General features: G+C 44.9%; 1 protein-coding gene across 1 annotated transcript in view; it reads left to right on the top strand.

Moving 5' to 3' along the window:
- Positions 1 to 25207, top strand: part of PRDM14 (PR/SET domain 14) — a 46601-nt gene that overhangs the window by 5653 nt on the left and 15741 nt on the right. The window contains exons 2-5 of the mRNA XM_086966992.1: positions 9074 to 9749; positions 10800 to 10853; positions 10978 to 11135; positions 22967 to 23237. Of these exons, the coding sequence (XP_086823118.1) occupies positions 9167 to 9749; positions 10800 to 10853; positions 10978 to 11135; positions 22967 to 23237 (1066 nt within the window). The 5' untranslated portion in view covers positions 9074 to 9166. The remainder of the gene's footprint in view (positions 1 to 9073; positions 9750 to 10799; positions 10854 to 10977; positions 11136 to 22966; positions 23238 to 25207) is intronic.

Here is a 25207-nt window from a genome sequence, read left to right as displayed (position 1 = left end):
CTTCTTCAGGGCTGCCATAAAAACATATAAACATACATTTAAAATCTACATTTAAAAAGAATGATCAAACAGGAGTGCCAGATTGTTATGTACTTGGCGACATAGAAGTTGTAGTATCTCAGATGACCAACATGGTAAAATTCATTACGGACCTGTTCAAACCAAATCATTCCTTATTTGACAAAAACTTATTCTTTACTTCGAGTGAGAAGACAACAGCATGGAGATACTTATTGAATATTTTTTTTAATATATTTTCTAGTATCTATTTTGATTTTTTGTATATGCCTTCAATAAGGAAAGTATATTATGTCCATTTCAAAAAGTGTGCTTGGATGAGGACGAAACACGTCGGCTGCAAGCAATCATGTTTTGATTGTACACCTGTCCTGTTTTTTGGAATAAAGAAAATCACAACTATAAGAAACTTACGTCTGTTACTATTGATATCAGATCTTTGGTTTTATGTGGTGCACCTTTGCTCTTTTGTATTAATTCACAAAGTTCTTGATTGAACCTTCACTGTGACAGTGGGTGTTAACCAGCGTGCACACATCTTGCCCTAACAAACTATCTAGGGCTTGTTTTTCTCATAAAAATATATTGGAGGAATTGGAGTTAGGTGCTGTAATTAGGAAGTTTCCACTGTCTCTCCTGTTTAAAAATCGCTGAATCCGACTGTTCATTTCTTCATGAAGCCATTGGCAGTGCTCAGAGCGCCTCCAAGCGCCAACCCAGGCTGTGCCCTTGTCTGTGGGCAGGGGTGAGGAAGGGGACAGTTTTGGAGGTTTTAAGAGCCAGCGAAAAGTTGTGAGATAGGTAGGACCCTCCCTAGTGAAAGTCGGGCCGCATGAAGGCCTACAGCCATCCTAGATGGAGAATTATTCCTTACATGGTATGTGTTTGTGTGAGCAGTGTTGTCAGGTCTTTTCTGAAGCGTTTCTTCTTTCCAGAGTTGGGGGGAGGGGGAGGGTGATTCATAAACTCGAAGTTGTAGCAGTGCAGACTGCCTGGGCCTCTTCCCCCCCCCCCCAGTTACTTATTGACAGGGCTACAGCTACAGGAATTATGTGATTCTGGGCTGCGGCCTTTTCCCATACTTATGGGTTTGCCCCACATAACTTATCTCCTGCAAAATATGCAGAATTTAGCAAAAACAATTGTTGCCAGATCAAACGGATTGAAAGTTATTAAAACTGTGGCAATGTGGGTTTGTGAGTGGTAAACGTGAACTGGTCATCTTTCAGTTGCTTACTTCTGTATTTGGTTGTTAAACTTGTTCTAATCAAGCAAAATCTTTACTCAGACAATAAAGGAGTGGCCTCTGCAGGTAAGAGCGGTGGGGGGTAGGGGACTTGACTGACCACGACGAGAAAAAATGTAATATTTATTTAATTTTATCTCGTTGTCGTCGGTCGAGTCCTCCCCCCTCACCACGCCCCACCGTTCTTACCTGCAGGGGCAGCACCAGACACAATATTCCCATGCTTAAAAATGATAAAATAATGAAGTAATACTATCCAAAAATGTGCAACAAAATGCCACATAATTCAACTTTTCTTTGTCACAGAATTATTTCTTGTGGCATAATTTGCTGCTCCCCTGCCGCATAATTTCAGTGGTCCTGCTTACTGAGTAGGTCGTGGACAGCAAGACTTGACTACCCATAATTATAACAACAAACATTTAGTTGAGAATGAGAATATTGAATATTGGCGAGTCATGGTTCCAGGATAAAGAGTAAACTATGAGGTAAATTGGGCCATAAATTAGTTCAGAGCCTTCCAGAAATCCCGCTTTAGCAGCTACAGCGAAAGTGGGGTTCTTTATGGGCCTGCTATGTCTGCAACTCGGCAGACAGACATTCATAACTAACGAAATAAAGGAATACAGCATCAACAATAGAGTAAGCAGAAACAAGAAAGAATGAAAGATGGGTAAATGAAAAGGGCAGGAAGGAATATTGAATGAAAGGATGGATGGATGGATGGATGAATGAATGGGTGAGTGGATGGACGAGTTGGTGAAAGGATGAGCGAATGGAGAGGTGGATGGACAGGATGGCAGAGTAAAAGATTGATAGATGGATGGTTGAGGACAGTGGCGGCCGATATTTAAAAGTGGGAGGGTGGGTGGAGGGGGCACGAGGGAACAAGTGGAGGGAGCACGCAGGGGATTAATAAAAACTAAACATGTACCTCACGATGATGGCTGGCTCACCTCTTGCTGCTTCGTTGCTCCCAGCAGTACCTGGGGAAGCATCATGGACTCTCCATCCAATCCCCGCCCTGCTCTCAAGCATGAGAACAGCACAGGGATTGGCCTGAGTGGGCTGAAAAGACGCTCACTCAGGCACACAGAGTACATGCTGTCTCCACAAAGCCTGCTTGGAGAAAGCAAAGTGCGCATGTCAATTTGGCCAGACTAAGACGGCCGGCCATACTGACAAGTGCAGTTACAAGTGCACATACCACTCCGCCTCCCCCTCCAATGGCCCGGCCCCTCCCATAGCTGCACACGCTAGCTCACAGCCAGCAGCTAAAAAAATAAAACAATAGTAAGATATTGTTTTATTTTTCAGCTGCTGGCTCAGTGGGGTGACGCTACTTTGCCATTGTGGAGGAGCCGCCGCTGGTTGAGAGTGAATGGACAGGTTAAAGGATGGAGGTGTAAAGAGACAGATGGATAAGCAGGTGAATGGATGAATCCGTGGATGGATGAGTGAATGGATGGCAGAGTGGATGATAGAGCGGATGGATAGAAGGCAAGATGGATGGACATATGGATGCCAGAGTTGACAGATGCATGGTAGAGTGAATGGATGGACTTGAATGCATGACATAGTGGATGGATTAATGTAGACAGAATGTTGGGTTAAAGATTGAGTGAATGACAGAATGCAAAGGTAAAATGGCAGCTATCAGCAGGTGAATGGAAGTTTGAAAAGGTGATATGTATGGAAGAAACTAGGGTGCTCTTCTAGGGAGGGTCAGGAGCTCACTTCCTGGGTCCATCAGTACTTGATTTTAAAGTAGGGCGTTTTAATTTTCTGGCTACTCCCTTGACAGAGATCCATTACATGATTTTGTCAAATTCTCCCCGACAACCATAAAAATCTTGAAGCCCTCACTCGGATTAATCCACCCACTCCACCCATCCCTAAACGTTGCAAGGCCTGCAGTCAGAGAAGGAAACTTGTTGAAAGGAACCTAATGACCCATGCTTGGTGGGTGCCAGGTGAGTGGTGCCAATATTCCTCTTCCATTAACTGCATTGATATATATGTTACTTTAAAAAATGCAGTTAATAGGGTTCAGCAGTTTCAAAACCAAATAAATCCTCCTTAGGGAATGCAACACCCAATGCACATCATAACTCGCATCCATGCTATGTTTGGATCTTTGTAGACATCTTTTTAAAACTTTTTATACCTGAGGATGTGAGTTAAGGTACGCATTGTGCCTTCCACACTGACTGATGAATTTCAGGGCTTTTTTCAGCTTTGTGCCTGGCGAACTATAAGAACGTTTAACTATGTTTTTATTTATGTTCTATACATTTCATGTTTCAAATGATGTACCTCATTTGCCTCTCATATACCCATTCTGCTCTGTGCATGATCTTTGGCAAGGCACTGCTCCCCCATTGCCATCTGATCATGTGCAGCAAGGGTGGTTATAGGCAGGGCCAAAGGAATTATGCGGCAATGGAGCATCAAATTATGGCGCAAGAAAAGGCAAATTAAGAAGCATATTGTGGCACATATTTGATCATATTACCTCATGTTGTTTTGGTATTTGTGCACATGATAATACTATAATACTGTCTGGGCAAAGATTTAACCTCATTAGTACTAATTTCGCAACCAAATAAAGGAATAAGGAAAGATGACCAGTGTTAGAACTGGCTATTTCTGGTAGGCTAAGGCTGACGCCAAAGCCAGGCAGGAACCACCATTCTAGTCAGGGCAAGGAAGTCACACGCCAAGATAACCCCTGCTCACCCCCTTGGTAGCTTGGCACAAGCAGTAAGGCTAAACTCAGAGGCAATGTGTAAAGCCTTTGCGTCAGCGCACAACAGCAACAACATACTAGGCACACCACAAAAGAGACTCCACACAAGGTTATTATAAAAATAACTTTTGTATTGTAAAAACACATCAGATAAAATCACGCATATACATTGTGCCAACTGGCACGGGCAATATTCACATGGGACTATTCACAAGACAGGGCCACATGGGCCACTGTCATATTCAGATATAGCACTTCTAGATAAAATGTAGAATATAAAATAATAATCAAAGATAACAACCAGTAACCACTGGTAACAGGAACCAGGACCTTACTAGGACCACCTGTACTAAAAAAAGAAGAACCACCTAAGTATCACACAGCATTTAGGGGTCTAAGAAAGAATGCATTACTCATGATGTAATAAACCTACATTCAGAGGAGTAGAAAAGACAACCACCTAAGAATAACCACATTTAGGGGTACACCAGAACACATTACCCATGATGCATGAACCACATTCAGAGGAGTAATAAAGAGAAACACATGATGCCATAAAATACATTCAGAGGTGTTAAGAATAGAGCACATGATGCAATAAAATACATTCAGGGGTGCAGCGCAAGAAGACACATGATGACTAAACATTCAGAGGTGCAGCGCATGGAAAGGAAGACACATGATGCCTAAAAACATTCAGAGGTGCCAAAACAACACAGTAGCGCAAAACCACACAGTAGGCAATTACTATTAAAAACATAGGAATCACATTGCGCATAACTTACATAAGCCACCACCTGTGGCAGTCCCTAGGCCAACTGGCCTTGTGGGGAAAGGATGCCCTGAGTCCAATGTCAGAGCGCGCTGCCATGCAGCGCCAGTCACAGAGTACAAAAAGCTTAAACGTGGCAGCTGCCCACAAAGTGCTGGGCACAAAAAGCTGTGGCAGGGGTCTCAGTAGCCCTAGAACAAATCTGCGCCACCTGAGCCACACAGGCTCTAAAAAAACACATATGGCCCCTCTGAGCCGCACAGGCTCTTAAACAATCATAGGCCCCTGGAGCCCTCAGGCTCTGAAAACAATGGTGCCCCCTAGAGCCTCACTGGACTCTCCAACCGTTGGGGCGACCCACTGCCAACCGGGGCCGCCCTTGAAGCCCTCGTGGCTTCACACTGACCATGAGCGCGAGCTCACGCTACTGGGGAGGGGCGGACACCGACAATGTGTCCCGGCGCCCCTCCCTTCTCTTCTGCCCCCTCGTTGGAGCCATCTGGGCTCGTGAAGAACGGCGGGGCGGCTCACTGCCATTCGGGGCCGCCCTAACTACCCCGAACATCCTGGGTAGTGTACTGGTGCCCTCACATACCCCTACGGAGCCCCCCCCAGCCCGTTCACTCACCGGGCTGCTTCTTCTTGGGCGGGGCTCCTCCGGGCAGACAGCAGAACACCTTCTGTGTTCGCGGTGGGGGCAGGCACCAACAATGTGCCTTGCGCCCCCTCCGCTCTTCCCGCTGCAGCGCTCGCATACGCAGGGCTCCCTCATGAGACACGGGAGCCCTGCTCAAGACAACGCCTCTCCTTTCTTCTCCCAGGGCAGCCAGCACACGCGCTGGGTCAGGCGGAGGCGAGGTGGGCTCTCGTGCTCCTTCTTGATGGCGAGACCACATCCTCGGCAGCCGGCGGGGCTCTCCCCTCACATGGGAGCCCTGCTGCCGCCCCCATCTTCACTCTTCCCCTCGGCCTCCTCACCCGGGCAGCTTCTCTCCTCTCGGGCTGCGGGGGCGGAACTTCCGGCCGGCCTGGCTCGGATTGGCCGGCCGGTCAGTCACTTCCGGGTCGCCGCGGGCAGCGCGGCGGCCCTCTCTAGACAGACAGGTGGGCACTCGCAATTTAATTAAACATGCGGGCCACATACAGAAGCGCCTCCAGGCGCCAGGAGGCCAGGTGGAAGTGCTCTTAAGAGCTATAATCCAAATACAGCGCGTTCCAAGTGCTACTGCAATATGAAGCGCTCTTGAGCGCTAGAGACAACATCCAGCACGCCCCCCAGCGCTACAAGGACCAAAATGGTTTTAAAAATAAAGCGCTCCCAGGCGCTCTCAGCAGCAAAGTCCTCCAGGCACTTCCAGGCTATAATAAGCCTTGGCAAAAGCAAGCAAAAGTCCCCAGCAGTCTGCAGCAGGGGACCACAGGCAAAGGGTCCCCCAGGGAAAGTCCATCAGGTGTCCAGGAGCTGGGCAGGGCCCAGGGATTCCCCTGAGCCCCAGCAGCAGCATGCCCCTGGCAGATTCAAGTTGAAAACAAGAACATTTTGGAAGGGGACACAGCCCCTTCTTATACACAGAAAAGTCTTTGAAGTCCTTTGAAGTCCTTTGAAGCAGGCAGTGTGAGAACCAGCTAGAACTGGTTACAGGGAAGTCCCTTCAGTATCAGGGACAGAGGTGACAGTCGCCCAGCGGGAGGTGGAGCCAGCTTTGTAGTTAGGCAGGCACAGCCCTTCACTATCAGGTGCCATCTCCTCCCACTTCCCTGGCAGCAGATGCTGCCTTTCATCCATGGGCTGACTTCAGACAACCTCCTGGGCTCTCTAGCCCCTGTCATCCTCAAACCGGACAGTCAATCCACAAGCAGGCCCAGGCACTCTGGGCCAGGCTCACCAGCCAATCACACGCTAACACCAACTTACACAAATATGCCAACTTCCAAAAGTAGTACTTCTAGACTAGACACAGTCATGCCGCATATATCATTTTGCAGCATTCATTCTCACGAGTTCATACATACCAAACTCGCCCCTGCACTCCACACATCAGGAACTACCATGGGCATACATATTCCCCATTCATTCCTATGGGAGGGCAGGTCACTCACCACTCATTCACAGAGAGCTCAAGCACTTTACACTGTACCACAGTGAAAAAGTGCGCAGAGGCCTAAAATCACCAACACCAGGTTCCATAAACAGGCTAGGAAAAAGCAAAAAGTCTAGGGGTGAACCTGCCCAACGGGCCGGGTCCAACAACCAGTTAACCTTTGCCAAGGGCCTTCCACTGCGTTCGGGCATGTGTCATCATGTTTTTTAGTAACTTTTGTTGTTTGAGCTAGAATAAAAAAGGTTCCCCCTAAAATCTGCAGATGTAGCAGATGATGGATTATGGGACAAATGCGACAAATCCATTATCATGCGAAAAAGCTATAGCCATAGAATCACATAATTCCAGTGGCCCTGTTTCTATGGCATGCCTGGTCTTCCACTTGGCTTAATTTACTAACTATGACATTTCCTTCAGGTTCCTCAAAAACTGCACCAAAGTGAATAGTACATGAAATGATTTTTGCCCCATATGTATCTAAGCCCCTCCCCCAACTGATCTGCTCTAATGTTTACATTGACAAAAATAGCTAAACCCTTTAAACATCTGCTACGTTTTGTGTGGGTTCTGTAATGGTGACAAATGTATTAGCAAATGAAGACTTCTTTGAACCATCTTTAAATCTGCTCGCAATCCCCAACCCCCACTAATTTTGAAGGAGGTGCATGAAATTGAGAAAACCTAAAGTAGGCTCCACGTGCTATGTTTGCCAAATTTCGTGCAAACCCATCCATGATGCCAAAGTTAGTAAATCAGAAAGATTTTAACTTTTCACTTTAACTTGCCTTCATTTGGTTGACACACACACACTAGGTTGTAACTTGCCAAGTGCCTGCCACAGTTAATGCATATTCATGAAATAACACTAAAGTCATAAGCACATAGAAATGTTATTACCCGTATAATTTTGTCCCTCCCCTTGATAGATTGGCACAACCCAGATACACCAATAGGAAAGCATTCCTTTCAATCTGCTGAATAATATTGTGCAGATTCATCACACAGTGCCAATGTTATTAATATCCCGCCCCCTTTTAACTAGGCCCTCTCTTGGTGTGTCTGTGTGCATTTTAAAATACCCTAAGAATAGGCTAAAAGTTGTATCTCGCTGACAGATTTTGTAAAGTTCCATCCAAAGGTGCCAGTGATTAGTAAATCAAATGTTTTGACTCCACTCTTTAACTCCTCCCCCTTCCCATATTGGATCTGACCAAAACCTTAAAAGCCATCACTTGTTGTAACTTGATAACTGCCTTTAACATTTAATGGAGGTTTAAGAAACAGTGACAAAGGTATCAGCAAATGAAGATCTTATTTCCACCCTCCCGCCCCCAGTTTGATGGTCCGGCACAAAATGTTACTTCCAATAGAAAATGACCCTTTCAAGCCTCTGCCAAATATTGTTTCATCACACAGAGCTGAAGTTATTAGCCAATATGTTTTCACCACCCGTTCAAACTGCCCCTTATTATTGGATCTGCAAAAAATGTAAAATACCAAGAGTAATCTCAGCATAAAAAGTGTGTGCCAAATTTAACACATATTCATCAAAGGTGCAAATATTCTAAGCAAATCAAAAAATGGCTTTTCAAATGAGAAGATATTCAGAAGTGTCGACTCTTTCAAGTCCACTCCTCACCTTTTTCATGTGCTAATATCTCAAAAACTGCTGAACAGTTTTACAGCAAACCATGAAGAGCGCACTGTGAGTAAAGCTCTACTTCCATGGCACGTTTGGTGTGAATATGTTAAGTGTTTTTTGCTACAGCTGCAAGCAAAATTTTCTTTTGGGCTACAATGGGAAAACACATTTTGTGCCCCGCGGTAGATTTCCACTTTGCAGATTTACAAGGCTTATTTAATGAGTAGTTGTGTTTTACTCAAGACTTAATTCTGATTTTTCTCCTGACTTTCCAAGAGCAAGACACAATTATTCCTGGAAAATCATTTTGCAAATCTGTCCCTTTATGTTATTTTATCTCAGTTGACTTCAATTTCTTGCATGCTGGATGACACCTGCTACCCAGCATGCAAGATAATTATTTTTCCAGACTGGATATTATTTGTAATAGGTTGGTCAAGAGATTTAAACGGCATACATAATATTACCTGTCTATTCACTTTGCACATGTTAGATGAATCGGCATTGCATTTTCTAACAAAGTTCCTTTGTGTTCCCCTCCCAGGTCCCAGTCTGAAGCTGACATTACTTGGGGCGAAGCTGCCGGGCCAGCTTGTGCTTGAGTCTGCTCTCCTCCAGTCTCGGTTCCCAGCTGCAGATGGCTGTGTCGGTGGCTAGTGATCCCCTCTCTAAAAACAAGGTCTTCCCTCTGGATCCCATGACTGCAAGTCCTTCAAGACTCTCTAGCTGCTATCCACCCCTCTTCACCCATGGACAATACCTGGAGGCCTTTGGGGGCTCCCTGGACATATTTCACCCCTTGAAATCTCTTGGAAGGTTGGTCACCAGGTCTCCACCCATCGGAGCATTCAACCTAAACGCCATCTCCCCCTTCATGAACCAGACCCAGACTGAGCCGCACTATGGCCTCTTCCCAGGGGGGAACTTTCATCTCTACAGCAAGGCACAGGCTCCTGTCACCTTCTCCAGCCCTGAGGAGCAGCATCCTTTCTCTCTGGAGTCCCACTCCAGCAGCCCGGCACAGACCAAGCCCTTCAGCTCCCCCCGAAAGTGCAAATCCACCCTGACCCTCCCCGGCCCTGAGGGTCCGCCTGCCCGGAGGTACCACTTCACAGAGGAGGACCTGCACACCGTGCTGTATGGGTACGTGCCCGGCAGCGACAGCAGCCTTTCTGCCAACCACGCCATCTCTGGACTCCAGGTGCCACCTAGCATGCAAGGTAACAAAAAATGACATCCGCTCCCATTTGTAGCCTTCTGCGTCAGAGCCCAAGGGACGAGCACTGACTTATGTTTGACCCACACTGGGTTAGAAGAAATGCTAGTGTTTACTCCACTGGCATGTACATATATGTGTGCCCATTTAACATGTGCACCAGCTTTGTCTCCCATGCTACACTGCCAATAGGGTGTAAAGTAACACTTACTTTCTATAATCTGTATGTGCCTGCGAACAAGCAAACAGTGTGCAATCTCTCTAGTCAGTAGAGACAGTATGCATTCCTTCAAGTATGTTTGATTATTTTTCCCTCCTTGTGAGCGTGCAGGGGACCTGAAGATTATATCTAGGGGGCTCAGCATCTTGCATTCTGACCTCCCAAGTCAATTAGCGGGTGCTCTAAAGGCCAACGGGGTGGCCAAACAGGACTCCACCAATGTTGGGTATGTGGTTTCAAAGTAGAGTTCTCCAACTCTTTCCATCTTAAATGTAAATAATATGTTCAATCTGTTGGGGTAATCAAAATGATGTTTTTAATGCATGTCTGTTACGTAATAACTACAACCTGATAATGTTTTTTCTCAAATGTAAAATGTGATTGTCTCTGGTAAATTTTTGATTTTTCTGAGGGGGTAGGGGCCTGTAGTTTGGGCTTTGGGCATCTTACAACACCACTGGTATTGGTGCGGTCCCCAAGAGTCAAAGAAACCATGCTCAGTTAATTTGTTGACCAATACGTGATTGCTGCCATTTTGTCACAGTCAGAAATGTAGCCTGTGCTAAAACTCCTCGATAGAGACTCTTTTGTAGGTGGATTTGCCTGACATTTAGCACATGGCACAAGACAGGTTTAGCTGCTCTGGCACATATGACAGACCCAGAAAACAGTTCCATTTGGCATAATTTACATCTACCGACTGAGTACTTTCAATGCATACCTGCGAATTGTGGACCTCTGCATTGCAAGGCTTTGTGTGAATTTAAAATATGTACTTAATGTGTATGCTTACTAACAGTTAGCACACAATGAATATATTGCTGTCTTTTACAGGGCCTGATTCTGTCGCTCATTTACTGGACAGGGAATCCCTGCAGTTACCAGAAGGTATGCATTGTTTACTGTGTTTCTACTGTGCACACTTCTTCCACTAATAAAGCAGGTTGTATCACTGTCTGTCGTATGGTGCATTTATCAGTAGTGTAAGCTGCATTTTTTTCCCATTCTGCAGGGTTGTGCATCCAGCAAACGGTCTACGGTGGTGTTCCACAGACAGGTGTTTTTTCTACCAGTGCCATCCCCAAAGGAGTGAAATTTGGACCATTTCAGGGCAAAGTGGTGAACACCAGTGAGATTAAAACATACGATGATAATTCCTTAATGTGGGAGGTAAGAAAACGAGCATCTTGTTGCAGTTGAGCTGTTAACGTAACCACAGATCATTTTGAATTAAAATATGTTTGAGATATCGCATGTTTGCATAGACCAAGGGTTCTAAACCTTTTTAATTCGGTGGACTTTCATTGACTCAAGATGGCAGGTCAGACTAGAAACCTCAGGAGCTCAAATACCCTACTTCTCATCCCAATGAAAACATGCAAACAAAAAACTGCTGCACTATCCTTTGCCGAAAACGCGGCCAAAATCTGGAACTCAATCACAGCAGATATCAGAACTATCTCGTCATTCAAAAAATAACTAAAAGTCCTTTTCCTCAACCGCTCCCTCCCGAAGGGATAGCCGCAGCCTCATGGCAAATCCTTACTCACCATTGTTCCCTGACATTGTATCACAATGTCCTACCTCCTACCTGCTCTCTGACCACCTCCTGTTCCCCCCCAAGGGTTCATCTCAAGACAAAGTACACTAATCAAGTTTATCTCAGGTCACACGTACTATCTCAATACTGCAAAGCACACTTGGACCTCCCTATCCTACATGTATAACACTGCTTTCTAACCTCCTCATGTTCCGCCCCCCACCCACCGTAAAGGTTCATCCCAAGACAAAGTGCACCAATCAAGGTTATCTCAGGAATCATGTACTACCTCAGTACTGCACATCACACTTGGACCTCCGAACCTATATGTATAACACTGCTCTACTATGTGACTCTTGTGAAAAAAACTGCTGTGGTTCAACCCAAGACAACGTGCACTAATCGAGGCTATGTCAGGACTCCTGTACTACTGCAATACTGCACAGAACACTTGGACTTCCAAACCAATATGTATAACAAGATAACAGGCTCTATCATATGACTTTTGCAAAAAACTGCTTAGAGCGCTCAGATACCCCCAGGTCCGGTCAGCGCTATAAAAAACTCCTTAAATAAAATTAATTCACTGCTGAAACTGGGGACCCCTGCCTAAACAACAGCTATGAATTGAACCTCAAACAGTACACACAAATAAAGAAACAAGCATGCATCAAACCAGCACACACATTCTGAAATCTTTTATTTAGCTCACAAACATAAACATTGGAACATTTTAATTTGAATGGACACTGAACTTCTCAAAATGTCTTTTATTTTTAAAAGATGAAGTGACATGCTAGTCAATAGCAAAACATTTTTTCTTTTGTTTTTATCCAATGCATGCTGTCTTTTCTTAGATGCATACCAATGCTTCAATTGAGGACACCAGTCATCCCTAATATATTCTGCTTGCTGTACTTAAATTGCTCTGACAAATCAAGATTTTGCTACAGACTTTTTAACCAACAAAATTGGCAGTCATGGTCCTGTTTCACCGCACAAGTCCTTAGTCGACCACTTTAGGTACTTCTCCCCTGCATCCAACTGGAGAATCCCCAAAACAACACACATTCCAAGATTTAAATGAAGGAGAAACACTTGAATATGTATCATGTCAAAATTCACTGCATGCAAAGTCCAACCCTCCAATTTAATTAATTCTTGTGCTGATGGCAATGGAGTGATTCCCATTCAGCAAATCAATGAATTCAAGAAGACCAATATGTAAGGAATATTAAATAATCTGTTAATCTTCATTCTTCCATATAAAAATAGTACACTAATTGTAAGCCCTGCCACTAGATGTGTAACTGAACCACACAAGCGATTACCATGCATGACTTTCCAATGTGGTAATTGCAATGACCGCAACACTACCAAGCAAGTCTTTACCACGCATGCTTTTACAACTAAACTTGCATTGTTTAAGCATGTCTGAGAAAAGGCATATGCGTAGTAAAAACTAATCAGGTGAGTATACCTCAAACATATATTATATATATATATATATATATATATATATATATATATATATATATATATATATATATATTACCTACTGGCGGTCGCCAGTAGGTAGTTATAGTTAGGATTTTTTTCAATGTTAAATCTCAAAATTCTATTTGGAATAACTTTGGCACCGGTTGACGAATCTGCCTGAAAATTTCCTGAAAATGGCCTCGTCGAGCTCCGGTCCTTCCTTGAAAGTTTGGGGGGGGATTCGTCAAGCGGGGGCCGAGATAAAAGGGGGGTCCCAAAACGCGTTTTCCCCATGTTAATTTCCATAGGGCGGTCGATTTCACTTTTAGCCCGAACGGCTGAATGGATTTACACCAAACTTGGCAAAATTGTAGGGACTGGTAGCCCGATGTGCCTTTGCTATGTCTCAAGATATGTGCTCCAGTGGATTTTGAGTAATTTAGGTTCAAAAAAATATATATATCTATAGCAGCGCACCGGTGCGCGCACCGGAGAGCGCTCCAGGCGCGACACGCGAGGTGCGCATGAAAAGCTGATTGGCTCTCGGGTGTCTGTAAACATTCCAAACAGTCCAGAGCGGTCGCCATCTTGTGTCTCGGTAAAATCGAGACATAAGAGGTGGCTAAAACAAAGTGGGAACTGACCATAAGGCGTCAGGGATAGACCCCTTTGACCCCCTAGGTTTGATGTGGGGGCTATAAAAGGGCCCCGCGGGGCATTTAAAATATTTTTTTTTTCGTTTTGCGCGGGGGAAGCGCACGGTGCGCGCACCAGGTAGCGCACCGGGGAGCGTAAAATGAGGGAAAAAGATGACAGAGTTTTCAAAAAAATGAAGTTTTTATTTAGAAATTGGAGGTAGTTCTAAAAAGAACTTTTTTTTTTCTTCTTTTTGTTGTTTTATATTTTTTTTGTGTTTTTTGAACTTTTTGAACTTTTTTTGGCTTTTCAAAACAGTTTTATATTTTTTTTTGTATTTTTTAGGGGGAGAAACAAAAAAAGGGAATTGAAACTGGCTCAACTGGAGCAAAAAAACAAAAAACCCAAAAAATTATTTCTTTTTGGGGCACTTGTGATTATCACCTGCAAGGACGATGAGCTTAATACTTTGTTCCCCATAGGAGATAAGCTTGCCACAAGCAGTACAAGTAATTTTAAAATCAGCAAATCTCGGCTGAATGCAAGGCATCACCTCAGATGTTTCTGGTTGCGAGGAAGTGGGTTGGTTTCTTTGGGAGGGGGTCCTTGATGACTGGGGGAGGTTACTGGCCAGTTCCCGGAACTCTGCTCGAGAGTAGTTGTTTGGATGCTTTCTTGTCATGTGCCGAATCATGGTATAGTTACCAAAAGAATATTTCTTGTTTGGGTTGCCCCGTGAAAGTTCATCATTGCAGATGAGGCAAGTCACCTTGGGAGCATTCACCTTTTTTTTCCCCTCTGGAATTGAAAAAAACTGCCAAACAATGTGTGGTTTGGGTTTATAAGGTGTATTTTCTTCTGGCAGCCATCTTCTTCTCCCCTCCTCCTCTTCCTCTTCCTCCTCCTCCTGTTCTTAACCACCAATATAATTTGGAGCTGGTCCTCTTGGTGGTGGTGGTGGTGGTGGTGGTGGGGCAGATGCACCAGCTGATGCTACTAATGAAGCCATTATTTAGAGCAAAAAAGTAGAGAGAGCAACAAACAGGTCTTCCTCAGTCAAAGGACAAAGTCAGAATAAGGAAAAAAGGTGGGGTCTTTCATCATTTAGAAAAAAAAACTGTCCTGAACCAATGAGAAGTGTTATTTTCAGGTCACAAGACCAGGGGCTTCATCATTATGAAACTAAAACTGTTATGAACCAATGAAAAGTGATATTTTCTGCTCACATGACCCGACGCGCTTACGCTACGCGCCCGGGGGCGCGGCCCGGGTCGCGCAGCGTAAGCGCGCCGGAAGTTTACGTTGTGCGATCGTATTCGCTCGAGTACTTCCGGGTGCGCTTACGCCGTGTGTATCACGCGGTCGCGGCTACGCGATACGTCACGATCATGTTTTCGTTTGCGATATTGACGCTTACGAGACGCTCCCCGGAGCGCGCCCGGGGGCGCTTTTCAGAAATACGCTTTTCGGGGCGCACTCCGGGGCGCGCTCCGGGAGCGCTCCCCCCAAAAATAAAAAATAAAAAATGGGATAATTGTAGAGACAGGTAGCCCTATTCTGAAGTGGTTTGTAAAAAAATTAACTTTATAAAAATATGTATTGTGCTACATTGGGCTTAATATATGTTAGAGCCAAAATGTAGCCCAAATGTAGCCCAAAGTAGCCCAATGTAGCCCAAAGATGGCCACCAGAGATCAAAAATTGTAAATGTAGCCCAAAATTCAACTAGATGTAGCCCAACTGTAGCCCAATGACAGAATGTACCAGAGTGTTAAAAAGAACAACTAGAGTGCTAACAGTCTTATTTATAAAGTGAAACTTATAGTTAGGAATTAGCATTAAAAAAACCTTTGAAATTCACTGAAAAAAACCATAGGTTTCACACCAGTTATAGTTAGGAATTAGCATTTAAAAAACCTATTAAATTCACTGAAAAAACCATAGGTTTCACACCAGTTATAGTTAGGTGGAAATTTTACTGATATAAAACCATTGAAATTCCCACGTTATAGTTAGTCGGACTCACTATAACTTGCGCGTGCAATGCACTGCTGATGACATCACATATTACATCACTCATGACATGGTCAGTGACATCACTCATGACATCACTGATGACACCATCCTTGTGACACAGTCACAGACCTCCTCTCAGTGTAAAGTAACCCTTGAGACACATATTCAAAAATAGAAACTGAAATTTTTAAAAAATGGACATACCTATATCAGTTACAACAAGCAATTCTGTACTTCCACTATCTATGTACACATCCATTCATTCACCAACAGTTCTATATAGTCACTCATACATATACTCACTCATCATATGAAGAGATACACCTATACATCCTGTTACACACCGACATTCATCCAAAAGTTACTCACACACATATTCACACGTGCAAATAAACTATTGAACAACCATTTATTTGAATATAGAGTTATACACACACTTCCACCTTACTTCTATTGAAAATTACACATATTTATTCTCTTAAACAATCACTTATAGAAACACATACTTATTTAAACAGGAAATCTTACAATCTCTTACTCTCACATATACTCACTTATATACATCAATATTCATATATACTAGATTAAAACATATGTAGTTACTGATAAAGACACTAGTGGGACAGTCATTCACTCACTAACAAACACATATAGACACTCATCCACCCATACAGTCCTGTACATATGCTGTCTTCAAAACACATACAAACAAAGAGTCAGTCACTCATGCATCTATGTGCTAAGTAATACCTCCACCAAACCATATAGACACTCATACTGATACTACTAAAAATATCAAATAACCCATATACATACGCATGTAGCTACTTATCAACACATGTAGCCACTTATACACAAAGTGAAACACTAATATATGAATTTAAATATTAAAACATAACTCACTAATATTTATTTTTCAGAAAGACACATATTCACTGGATGGTGTCATCAGTGATGTCATGAGTGATGTCACTGACCATGTCATGAGTGATGTAATATGTGATGTCATCAGCAGTGCATTGCACGCGCAAGTTATAGTGAGTCCGACTAACTATAACGTGGGAATTTCAATGGTTTTATATCAGTAAAATTTCCACCTAACTATAACTGGTGTGAAACCTATGTTTTTTTCAGTGAATTTAATAGGTTTTTTAAATGCTAATTCCTAACTATAACTGGTGTGAAACCTATGGTTTTTTTCAGTGAATATATATATATATATATACATACATACACGCACATGCATATACATACACCTTTACCACCCAAAAACCCATGCCAACCCGAAAAAACATCTTAGCACTTAAAAGCCCATGCCTGCCCTAAAAATACCCTTGCCACTCCAAAACCCACATACACCCATACCCGTACTAAACACCCCTTAACACCCAAAAACCCATTACCATCCTAAATCCCAAAAAAATCCCTTACCACCCAAAACCCCATTACCATCCAAAAACCCAAACGCGCCCTAAAAATAACCTTTACACCCAAAAAACAATATCTACCGTAAATCCTAAAAATACGTTTACCGCCCAAAAAACCATGGCCATCTTAAACCCTAAAAATAAGCTTGCCACCCAAAAACCTATACCCACCCTAACCCGTAAAAATACCTTTACCACCCAAAAACCCATACCCACCATAAACCCTAAAAATTCACTTCCATCCAAACCCCTTAAAATTCCTACAACCCATATACTCTTACCCACCCTAAAAAACTTTACCTAATGATTACATATCACTTAGTACTCAAAACCATTAATACTTACATAGATTTACCTTTAAAACTTTTTTCAACTACTGTGCCTTTGCCATTCATGCCTATACAACAAAATTCTTTGTAATGCCACTGCCTTTTTTATCCCTTCCACTGGACTTCATCGGGGCTGAAGCAACATTGTGTCCCTGTAACGCTTGCTATTTCAACTGGCATCATCGTTGAATGTTGACACAATGGGCCATAATATATATAAGTGCCCGAGGGATGCAACGGCACTTGTGCCCACTTTGCACGCCCCTGATGCACTTTGGTATTACAGAAGGGGCCGCAGACTCTTTGGTGTCCTCTTCTGTAATACTGAACGTGCTGGCACACATTCCACATTTCCTAAAAAGGGTGTTCCCTCATTTACATGGGGGCGTGGCCCCGTGCAAATGAGGAAACCCCTTTGCCGTTGGGCCCGTGCCGTCTTACAGATGTGGGTCCAGAGTCAAAGAAACACTCAGGAGGCACACTGACAGCCTGCCACCTAAAAGATGGCACACTGTCAGTGCACCCCATGATTGCAGCCCACTGGTGGGGGGAAGTGGGTCCCATGGACCCCCCCTGGCAGATATTCCCTTGCAGACGGGTGCAGTCACTCACTGCACCCGCCTGTAAGGTGATCTCTAATCCCCATTGAAAGTGCTGGCAGGTGATGCCTGCATTGGAAAAGCACTGAGTGGCTTCAAAGCAGCTGCTCCGTTTTTCACATGTATGCACTGCTCTGGGGACAGTGCGAGTTTGCAGCAGCCCTGGGGAAGCACATTCACCCTAATACAGCGCATTTCCCATGATTGCGCCGAGCGCACTTTTTAAAAGGTGCATCCGGCACAATCAAGGTACTTGCGCCTTATGTATAATACTGCCCCATATGCATTTGAGTGTTTCTCCCTTCTTGATATTTAAAAACTTACTTTTTAGCCTCCAGTTTTAAACAACTTCTTATCGACAGTGTTTTTAAATGTTTGATTTTGTTTTTTTTAAATGTATGCATACATTGTTAGTCTGCTAATTGTATAAGCAGCCGCGGACCTCCTGCATAGGCGTTGCAGATCATCAGGAGTCCACTGATCACAGTTTAAGAGACACTGGCATGGATTGTTTTAAAAGTGTGTTTTGGCATGTAAGCATGTGTTGGGAGAGTATTTCTGAGAAAACCTATGTGAGTAAAGGTGATTGAGGTATTGTGCGTTTCAGTTAAAAAAATCCTGTGTCCAGCATGGTTACAATAGCCGCTTTTTAGGTCTCGCCTGTCGATGCGCATGCGCATCGAGCTTGCGAGACTATGGGGGCTTAAACACTCTTTAACTAACTTGCAAGGAATCGTGGCGATTCCTTGCAGTGCCCGTGAAATTTAAGCTCAATGCGCATGCGCATTGAGCTTAAAAGCGCGTGCACATGCCCCCAGCCGCCTGCCTTGCCCACTCTCTCTCTCACAGCCTCCCCCAGCTCCGCCCCCTCACTTCTTGGTTGCACGGCTAGCGGCCGTGCCTCCCCTACTCTCCTCCCCCCTCCTCCTCCTACTCTCCTCCCCCCTCCTCCTCCTACTCTCCTCCCCTCTACAATTACTTGGCGCCCTACTGTGGCTGGCGTCGGTACAGGACAGTCAACAGCCAGGTCCGTCGACAGCAGCGTCCGTCCCGTGCATGTTCACACACTACCTTCCCCACCGTCTTGGCAGTCGCCACAGGACGCTCCATCCAAAAGAAACACGGCCTGCTGTCCTTGCGCTCCCCGGACTTCCAAAACCAACTACAAGACGTGTTGTTTCTTTCTTCCAGTAAGATGCTCGGTATTCACCAGCCTCTGCACACAGTCTGGTTTGCATTTATAGACATGAGCGAAACGGAGTGTTCTTTTTTTTCTATTACATTTTATGGTAATCTCGCAGATACACCTTTAGAGCAAAATGTTGTTTGCTGGTATCTTGAGTGACGTTTTTCACCAGCTCCGCCCCCTCACTTCTTGGTTGCACGGCTAGCGGCCGTGCCTCCCCTACTCTCCTCCCCCCTCCTCCTCCTACTCTCCTACCCCCTCCTCCTCCTACTCTCCTCCCCTCTACAATTACTTGGCGCCCTACTGTGGCTGGCGTCGGTACAGGACAATCAACAGCCAGGTCCGTCGACCGCAGCGTCCGTCCCGTGCATGTTCACACACTACCTTCCCCACCGTCTTGGCAGTCGCCACAGGACGCTCCATCCAAAAGAAACACGGCCTGCTGTCCTTGCGCTCCCCGGACTTCCAAAACCAACTACAAGACGTGTTGTTTCTTTCTTCCAGTAAGATGCTCGGTATTCACCAGCCTCTGCACACAGTCTGGTTTGCATTTATAGACATGAGCGAAACGGAGTGTTCTTTTTTTTCTATTACATTTTATGGTAATCTCGCAGATACACCTTTAGAGCAAAATGTTGTTTGCTGGTATCTTGAGTGACGTTTTTCATGCAAAGGAAGATCTCAAATAAAAAAGAAAGGCACGCGAATATCTAAAGTAAAAAAAGTTACACAGGATACCATTGGAGCAAAAAACATCTCTCTTCGCGAGACATTCTGCTTAAAATACAGTCTCCAGCAAGCTAAAATGTATGCTAAATTGCTAAATGAAAAAAAATCTCCAAAGTTTCATATAGTATGCAGTTCAGGAGGTTTACGATCTTTTTCCAGCTCCTGGGGTATGAACAATGTCCCTTGGCTGCTGCGGTCTCTCTTCCAACCCCGCCGTCGGCCCCATCCATTCACCCTCCTGTCCCCCTCGCAGTGCTCGCCTTCCCCGCCCAGTGTCTTCACATTCCTGCCCCATTAACGCCCGAGAGCAGTGAAGATGTCCCGAGCTCCCTCCCTCGGCCTTTAATTAGTGGCCCCCTTTGAGGCGGGGGAGGGGGTGCTGCTGTTGCAGGCCGCGCATTCCCGGCCCATTACCTCACGGGCTACGGGCCCAGCCAGTGGCCGGCAGCACAGAATTGTCAGCATGGTGTACCCTTCATCCCTTATCCATTCTCTCAATATGGATCTTGTATCGGGTAGTTGGAAATGCTTTGGAGTTCTACCTTACCTATATCACTGCAGCCAATTCTAGGGAGAATAAAGGTGATACTTCTTTGATACGCCTGTTTCTCTATCTTTTAGATCCCACCTCACAAGTACACCCCACCCCTGCCCTCGGGACGCGGCTCATGGGAACTCGAGCACTTCATGTGCGCCCCTCACTGAGTTCGTCCTGCATGGCAGACTCGTGCGTGACGCCCCCTCCCATAAAAAGAACACAGGCCTAGCTATTGACAGTTGTTGTTTGGGACGGGAATGCCCCTTGCATGGTATGTAGGCCCGAGTACCCGACGGCTTGTTAATCTGGTAGCCTGATCTATTTGGCCGTGGGGTATGCCAGCCTAGCTTGTGCGCAGAGGCCTAGACCTGGCCTTGACCGTGTGATGGCCTCTGCCCACAAACTGTCACGTGACCAAGGGAGGCGCATTAAGCATGTCTTTACAGTACACAAATGTCTACGTCCCTGACCCGAGTGAAGAACCTAAAACCGCGTTGGCAGTGTACTGATTTATGAAATGCTATAGGTGTCACATTTGCGAAAGTTAGAACTATTGGCATTATAAATGACAAAGCTATTAATTTAGCTATTTTAAAAAATAACACATAAATAAAAAAAATGTCATTCATGAGACCAATAGCTCAAACTTTCCTAATGCGAGCCTATTGCATTTCCAATGCATGTTACTTTCTTTTTGTTTCATCCAAACACCTCCCTTGATCTAAACCAATACAATGAGCTAACAGATCACTAACTTATAGGTGGAGTGTGAAAAATAAAATATCAAGGAAGCTAACCTGTATTACGCCTTGAAAATGGAGCAACACCCTTCTACACATAATGCTTGCACCTTCATTTCTATAATTCAAAAAAATCTGAATACATCTTTCTTGAACATTTTCAAAAAATATTTCATCCATTAGCCATGATTAAAAGAGCACCAATTTGCCACCTCGGAATCCACTTAGATTACATTTACCTTTCTTCTGCTATCATCTGTATTATGCACAAAGTCATATCACCTCTTCCCCAAGTTCTACATACGTTGGTTTTTAGGCCTCGCGTAAGGCCTCGCGTACCGACAGCTCATGTATGCTCATGTATCCCGCTTTCACCACATCCACAACCACCACCACCACCACATCCACCACCACATCCACCACCACTTTCACCACATCCACCACCACCACATCCACCACATCACCACCACATCCACCACCTCCACATCACCACCACATCCACCACCTCCACCACCACCACATCCACCCCCACATCCACCATCACCACCACATCCACCACCACATCCACCACCACCATATCCCCCAGATCCCCCACCACCACATCTATATGTGTGTGGCTCTGTGTGTGTTTAGGTGCAAATGAAATGTTCTTGGATTTTCGTCACAATAAAATACACTGAACATAATCTTCACAAAAGTTATTTACAAACGTTTAAGCTATTGCCATTATAAATTACAATAACTTTTATTTAAGTATTAATTATTTACAACATTAAAAGCCATTGTTATTTGTAATATCAATACATCTAAGTCACGTAAATACAACACACATTGCATTACAAATGCTATAGGTGTCACATTTGCAAAAGTTAAAACTATTGACATTGTAACTGACAAAGCTATTAATTTTGCTACTTTCAAAACCAACACAAAAATAAAAAAGTGTCATTTACAATATCAATAGCTCAAACTTTCCTAATGCGAGACCTATTGCATTTCCAATGCTTGTTGTGTATTCAAGCACCATTGGTTGTTTCTTTGTCATACCTTAAAATGGCCTGTTTATTACCACATGTATTCCCCCATTTTTGTTTTTCACCTTTCACCCTTACCTTGTCTTGGCCCCGTTTCTTAAATACAGCTTGTGCGTGGTTTCTACGGGGTACATAATTCCCTGCTTACAATGCCTGCTGTGCAGTTGTGTAGTCATTTGATTCAAATTGTTTGCACTTTTTGTGCTTCATTTTTCAAGCTGATACAAAATTATTAGGTGGTACAGCCATGCAGCAGAATAGGGAACACGGGTGAGATTACTTGTGGTCTTCTGTGCAGGGGTTGCTGCGTGGTTTTGTCCTGTGTTGGTGTTTGATGGTGGTTGCTAGGTAGACAAGCTCACTTGGGAGCAGTTGGTGTCCTAATGATGTTCACAGTGCTTGAACATATTGAGGCTCCCGGTCTATATTTATTTATTTCGAGCATTCGGTAAGATTTGGAGGTGGGGATGTGTGTTTTTCTGGCTCGTGGGCGCGTGGTTTGCATGTTGAATACACTTCCTTTGCTCTGTAAAGTGATTTTCACAGCGCCGGGACGCATGGATGTCCCGAGTTTGCCAGGCCCTTTACCTGCTGCATGTGACGTTTGCTTGTTGAACCCACCGCTGTCTCTGTCTGCTAGAGGCGGGTTCAGAGGTGGCTTTTGGGTGAGCTTCACTGCTGTGGTCCTCCCTGTCCGGTGCACCTGTCCTGAGGCGCGCGCTCACCGCCTGTCCCTTCCTCCTCACAGATCTTCGAGGACGGGGGGCTACGGCACTTCGTGGACGGCCGGGGGGCGGCCGGGAACTGGATGGCGCTGGTGAAGTGCGCCCGCTTCCCCGAGGAGCAGAACCTGACGGCGGTGCAGAGCGACGGCCGCATCTACTACGAGAGCTGCAAGGAGGTGCGCGCCCGGCAGGAGCTGCTCGTCTGGTACGGGGACTGCTACCTGCAGTTCATGGGCATCCCCGTCAGCCTGAAGGGCATGGCGGAGGGCCGCGGCCCGCGGGAGCAGGCGGAAGGTGAGGCGCGGGGCGGCCGCCGGGGCTGTAAGGGAAGGGGGCGCTGCCAGGGGGTGTCAGGGAAGGGGGCGCTGCCCAGGGGGTGTCAGGGAAGGGGGCGCTGCCCAGGGGGTGTAAGGGAAGGGGGCGCTGCCAGGGGGGGGGGTGTAAGCGAAAGGGGCGCTGCCCAGGGGGTGTCAGGAAAGGGGGCGCTGCCCAGGGGGTGTAAGGGAGGGGGGCGCTGCCCAGGGGGTGTAAGGGAAGGGGGCGCTGCCCGGGGGTGTAAGGGAAAGGGGCGCTGCCCAGGGTGTCTTAGGGTCCCCGGCCGGTATGCGTTTATTTATTTAATTAATGCGTTTTTATATAGCTTTGCCCGAAGGTGTCAGAGCGCTTCACAGGAACAGAACTGATACATGAGGAGAAAATTACAAGTGAACAAATTACAAAGAGGGGCAGGCCTGTACTAGTGCTGTCGCTAGGCAGAGGTCACTGACCCGGCGTGCCGCCCTGTGTACAGCTTCGCCCCTTGTGTGCTATGGGTAGCAGCCACGGGTACTCGCAGGGCACCGTCCCAGGGGTATGTTAGGGATACATATGGGCTGTGCCAACATTGGGGGGGAGGTCCGCCCAGAGCTATGTGGGTGTCAGTGCCCAGGTCTGTGTGGAGGATGCCCAGGATGTCACCGACCCGCGAGAGACACTAGGCGCAAACCCCGATAACCTGCTATTTCCCCTTAATGTCCCTGCAGATGTTTCAGGCCCACGCCCAAATGACGGCTCTAATTGTAATCCTTTGTAGACCTTAAAAGAAGGATCAGTTCTGCACAGCGCTTAGATACCTGGTGGAAAGTGTAGGAGAAACCCAAAGGCCGGATGCGATCAATGAAAAACACGCGGCTGAAAAAGCTGCAGCGCATTCGAGCTGAAAGCAAACACAAGGAATCCTAGTCTGAAACAATTGCTCGCTTTTATTTTTATTCACACGCCTTCTACACTTTGACGGGTTTTAGTTGAATTGTCTTCTTTTAGCTAATTAATTTATTAAATGCAATCGCTCGGTGACTGCAGCTATATATCGACGAATTTATATGTAATTTTAACCCCAACCAATTTTTATAAATATTTTAATATATTCCTGCCACTGGGGTGGCTTTAGGTAATAATTTCTTTGTTGGTAGTTCACCCTTCACTTATCAAACAGTTCTCGATTTTCTGAAATAATTATTTTTTTCGTCTCTGCAATATTACTTGACTGCAAACCAAAGGGTAGAATAAATTGTGTACATTTCTCAAGCACCCCGTCAGCTGTCTTCGAAGGAGAGATTTAGAATTATCGAAAGCTTTTGTAGAAAATGTAAATGCTTCAGTATCGATTGTTACATAGCATTACGTGTCCCTGTTCCCCACGATGTTGTAACTCGAATTAACATTATTTATTTAAGCCTGAAATTGGGCAATAAAAAGTATTTCTTGTTTCGCGTCTGGCACATGTTTTTATACTATATACATTCGTGAGCCAGATTAACATTTGAAAAAGTATATCAAATTAAAAAAAACATAGCACCCAAGCTTGAGCGTCAAAGTGCCATTTTTTATACTATCTCAGAAAGGTACCGATGAATCACGCACGTGCCTTCAAATTCAATTGCGGCTGTGACTTCTCTGGACGCAGGCCGCTGTTTCAAACAATCTACAAAATATTAATTTCAAAAACATCCTTCTACAAAATCATCGTATCAAGGGCACACGGGTGCTTCTTTTTGAAATATATATCCAAATAAACAAATTTGACATGTCTATGTGGGTATTATCATAAAGTTTCAACCGATTTGATATAAATATATACACACACACACACACACTGCTGGTTAAAAATGCCATGAGTGTTCTGAAAACCTTTAATTTCTATCGCTCTTACGATCTGTATAGAAGGATGGGAAACTAAAAAGAAAAATCTCTCTTCACAAATCATTAAAGCTTGTGTTTTCATA

This window comes from Lissotriton vulgaris, chromosome 4_1 (assembly GCF_964263255.1).
Source record: "Lissotriton vulgaris chromosome 4_1, aLisVul1.2, whole genome shotgun sequence".
Taxonomy (NCBI): Eukaryota; Metazoa; Chordata; class Amphibia; order Caudata; family Salamandridae; genus Lissotriton; species Lissotriton vulgaris.
The sequence above is the reverse complement of the archived record's forward strand: the minus strand, read 5'-3'. Positions and strand labels throughout refer to the sequence as shown.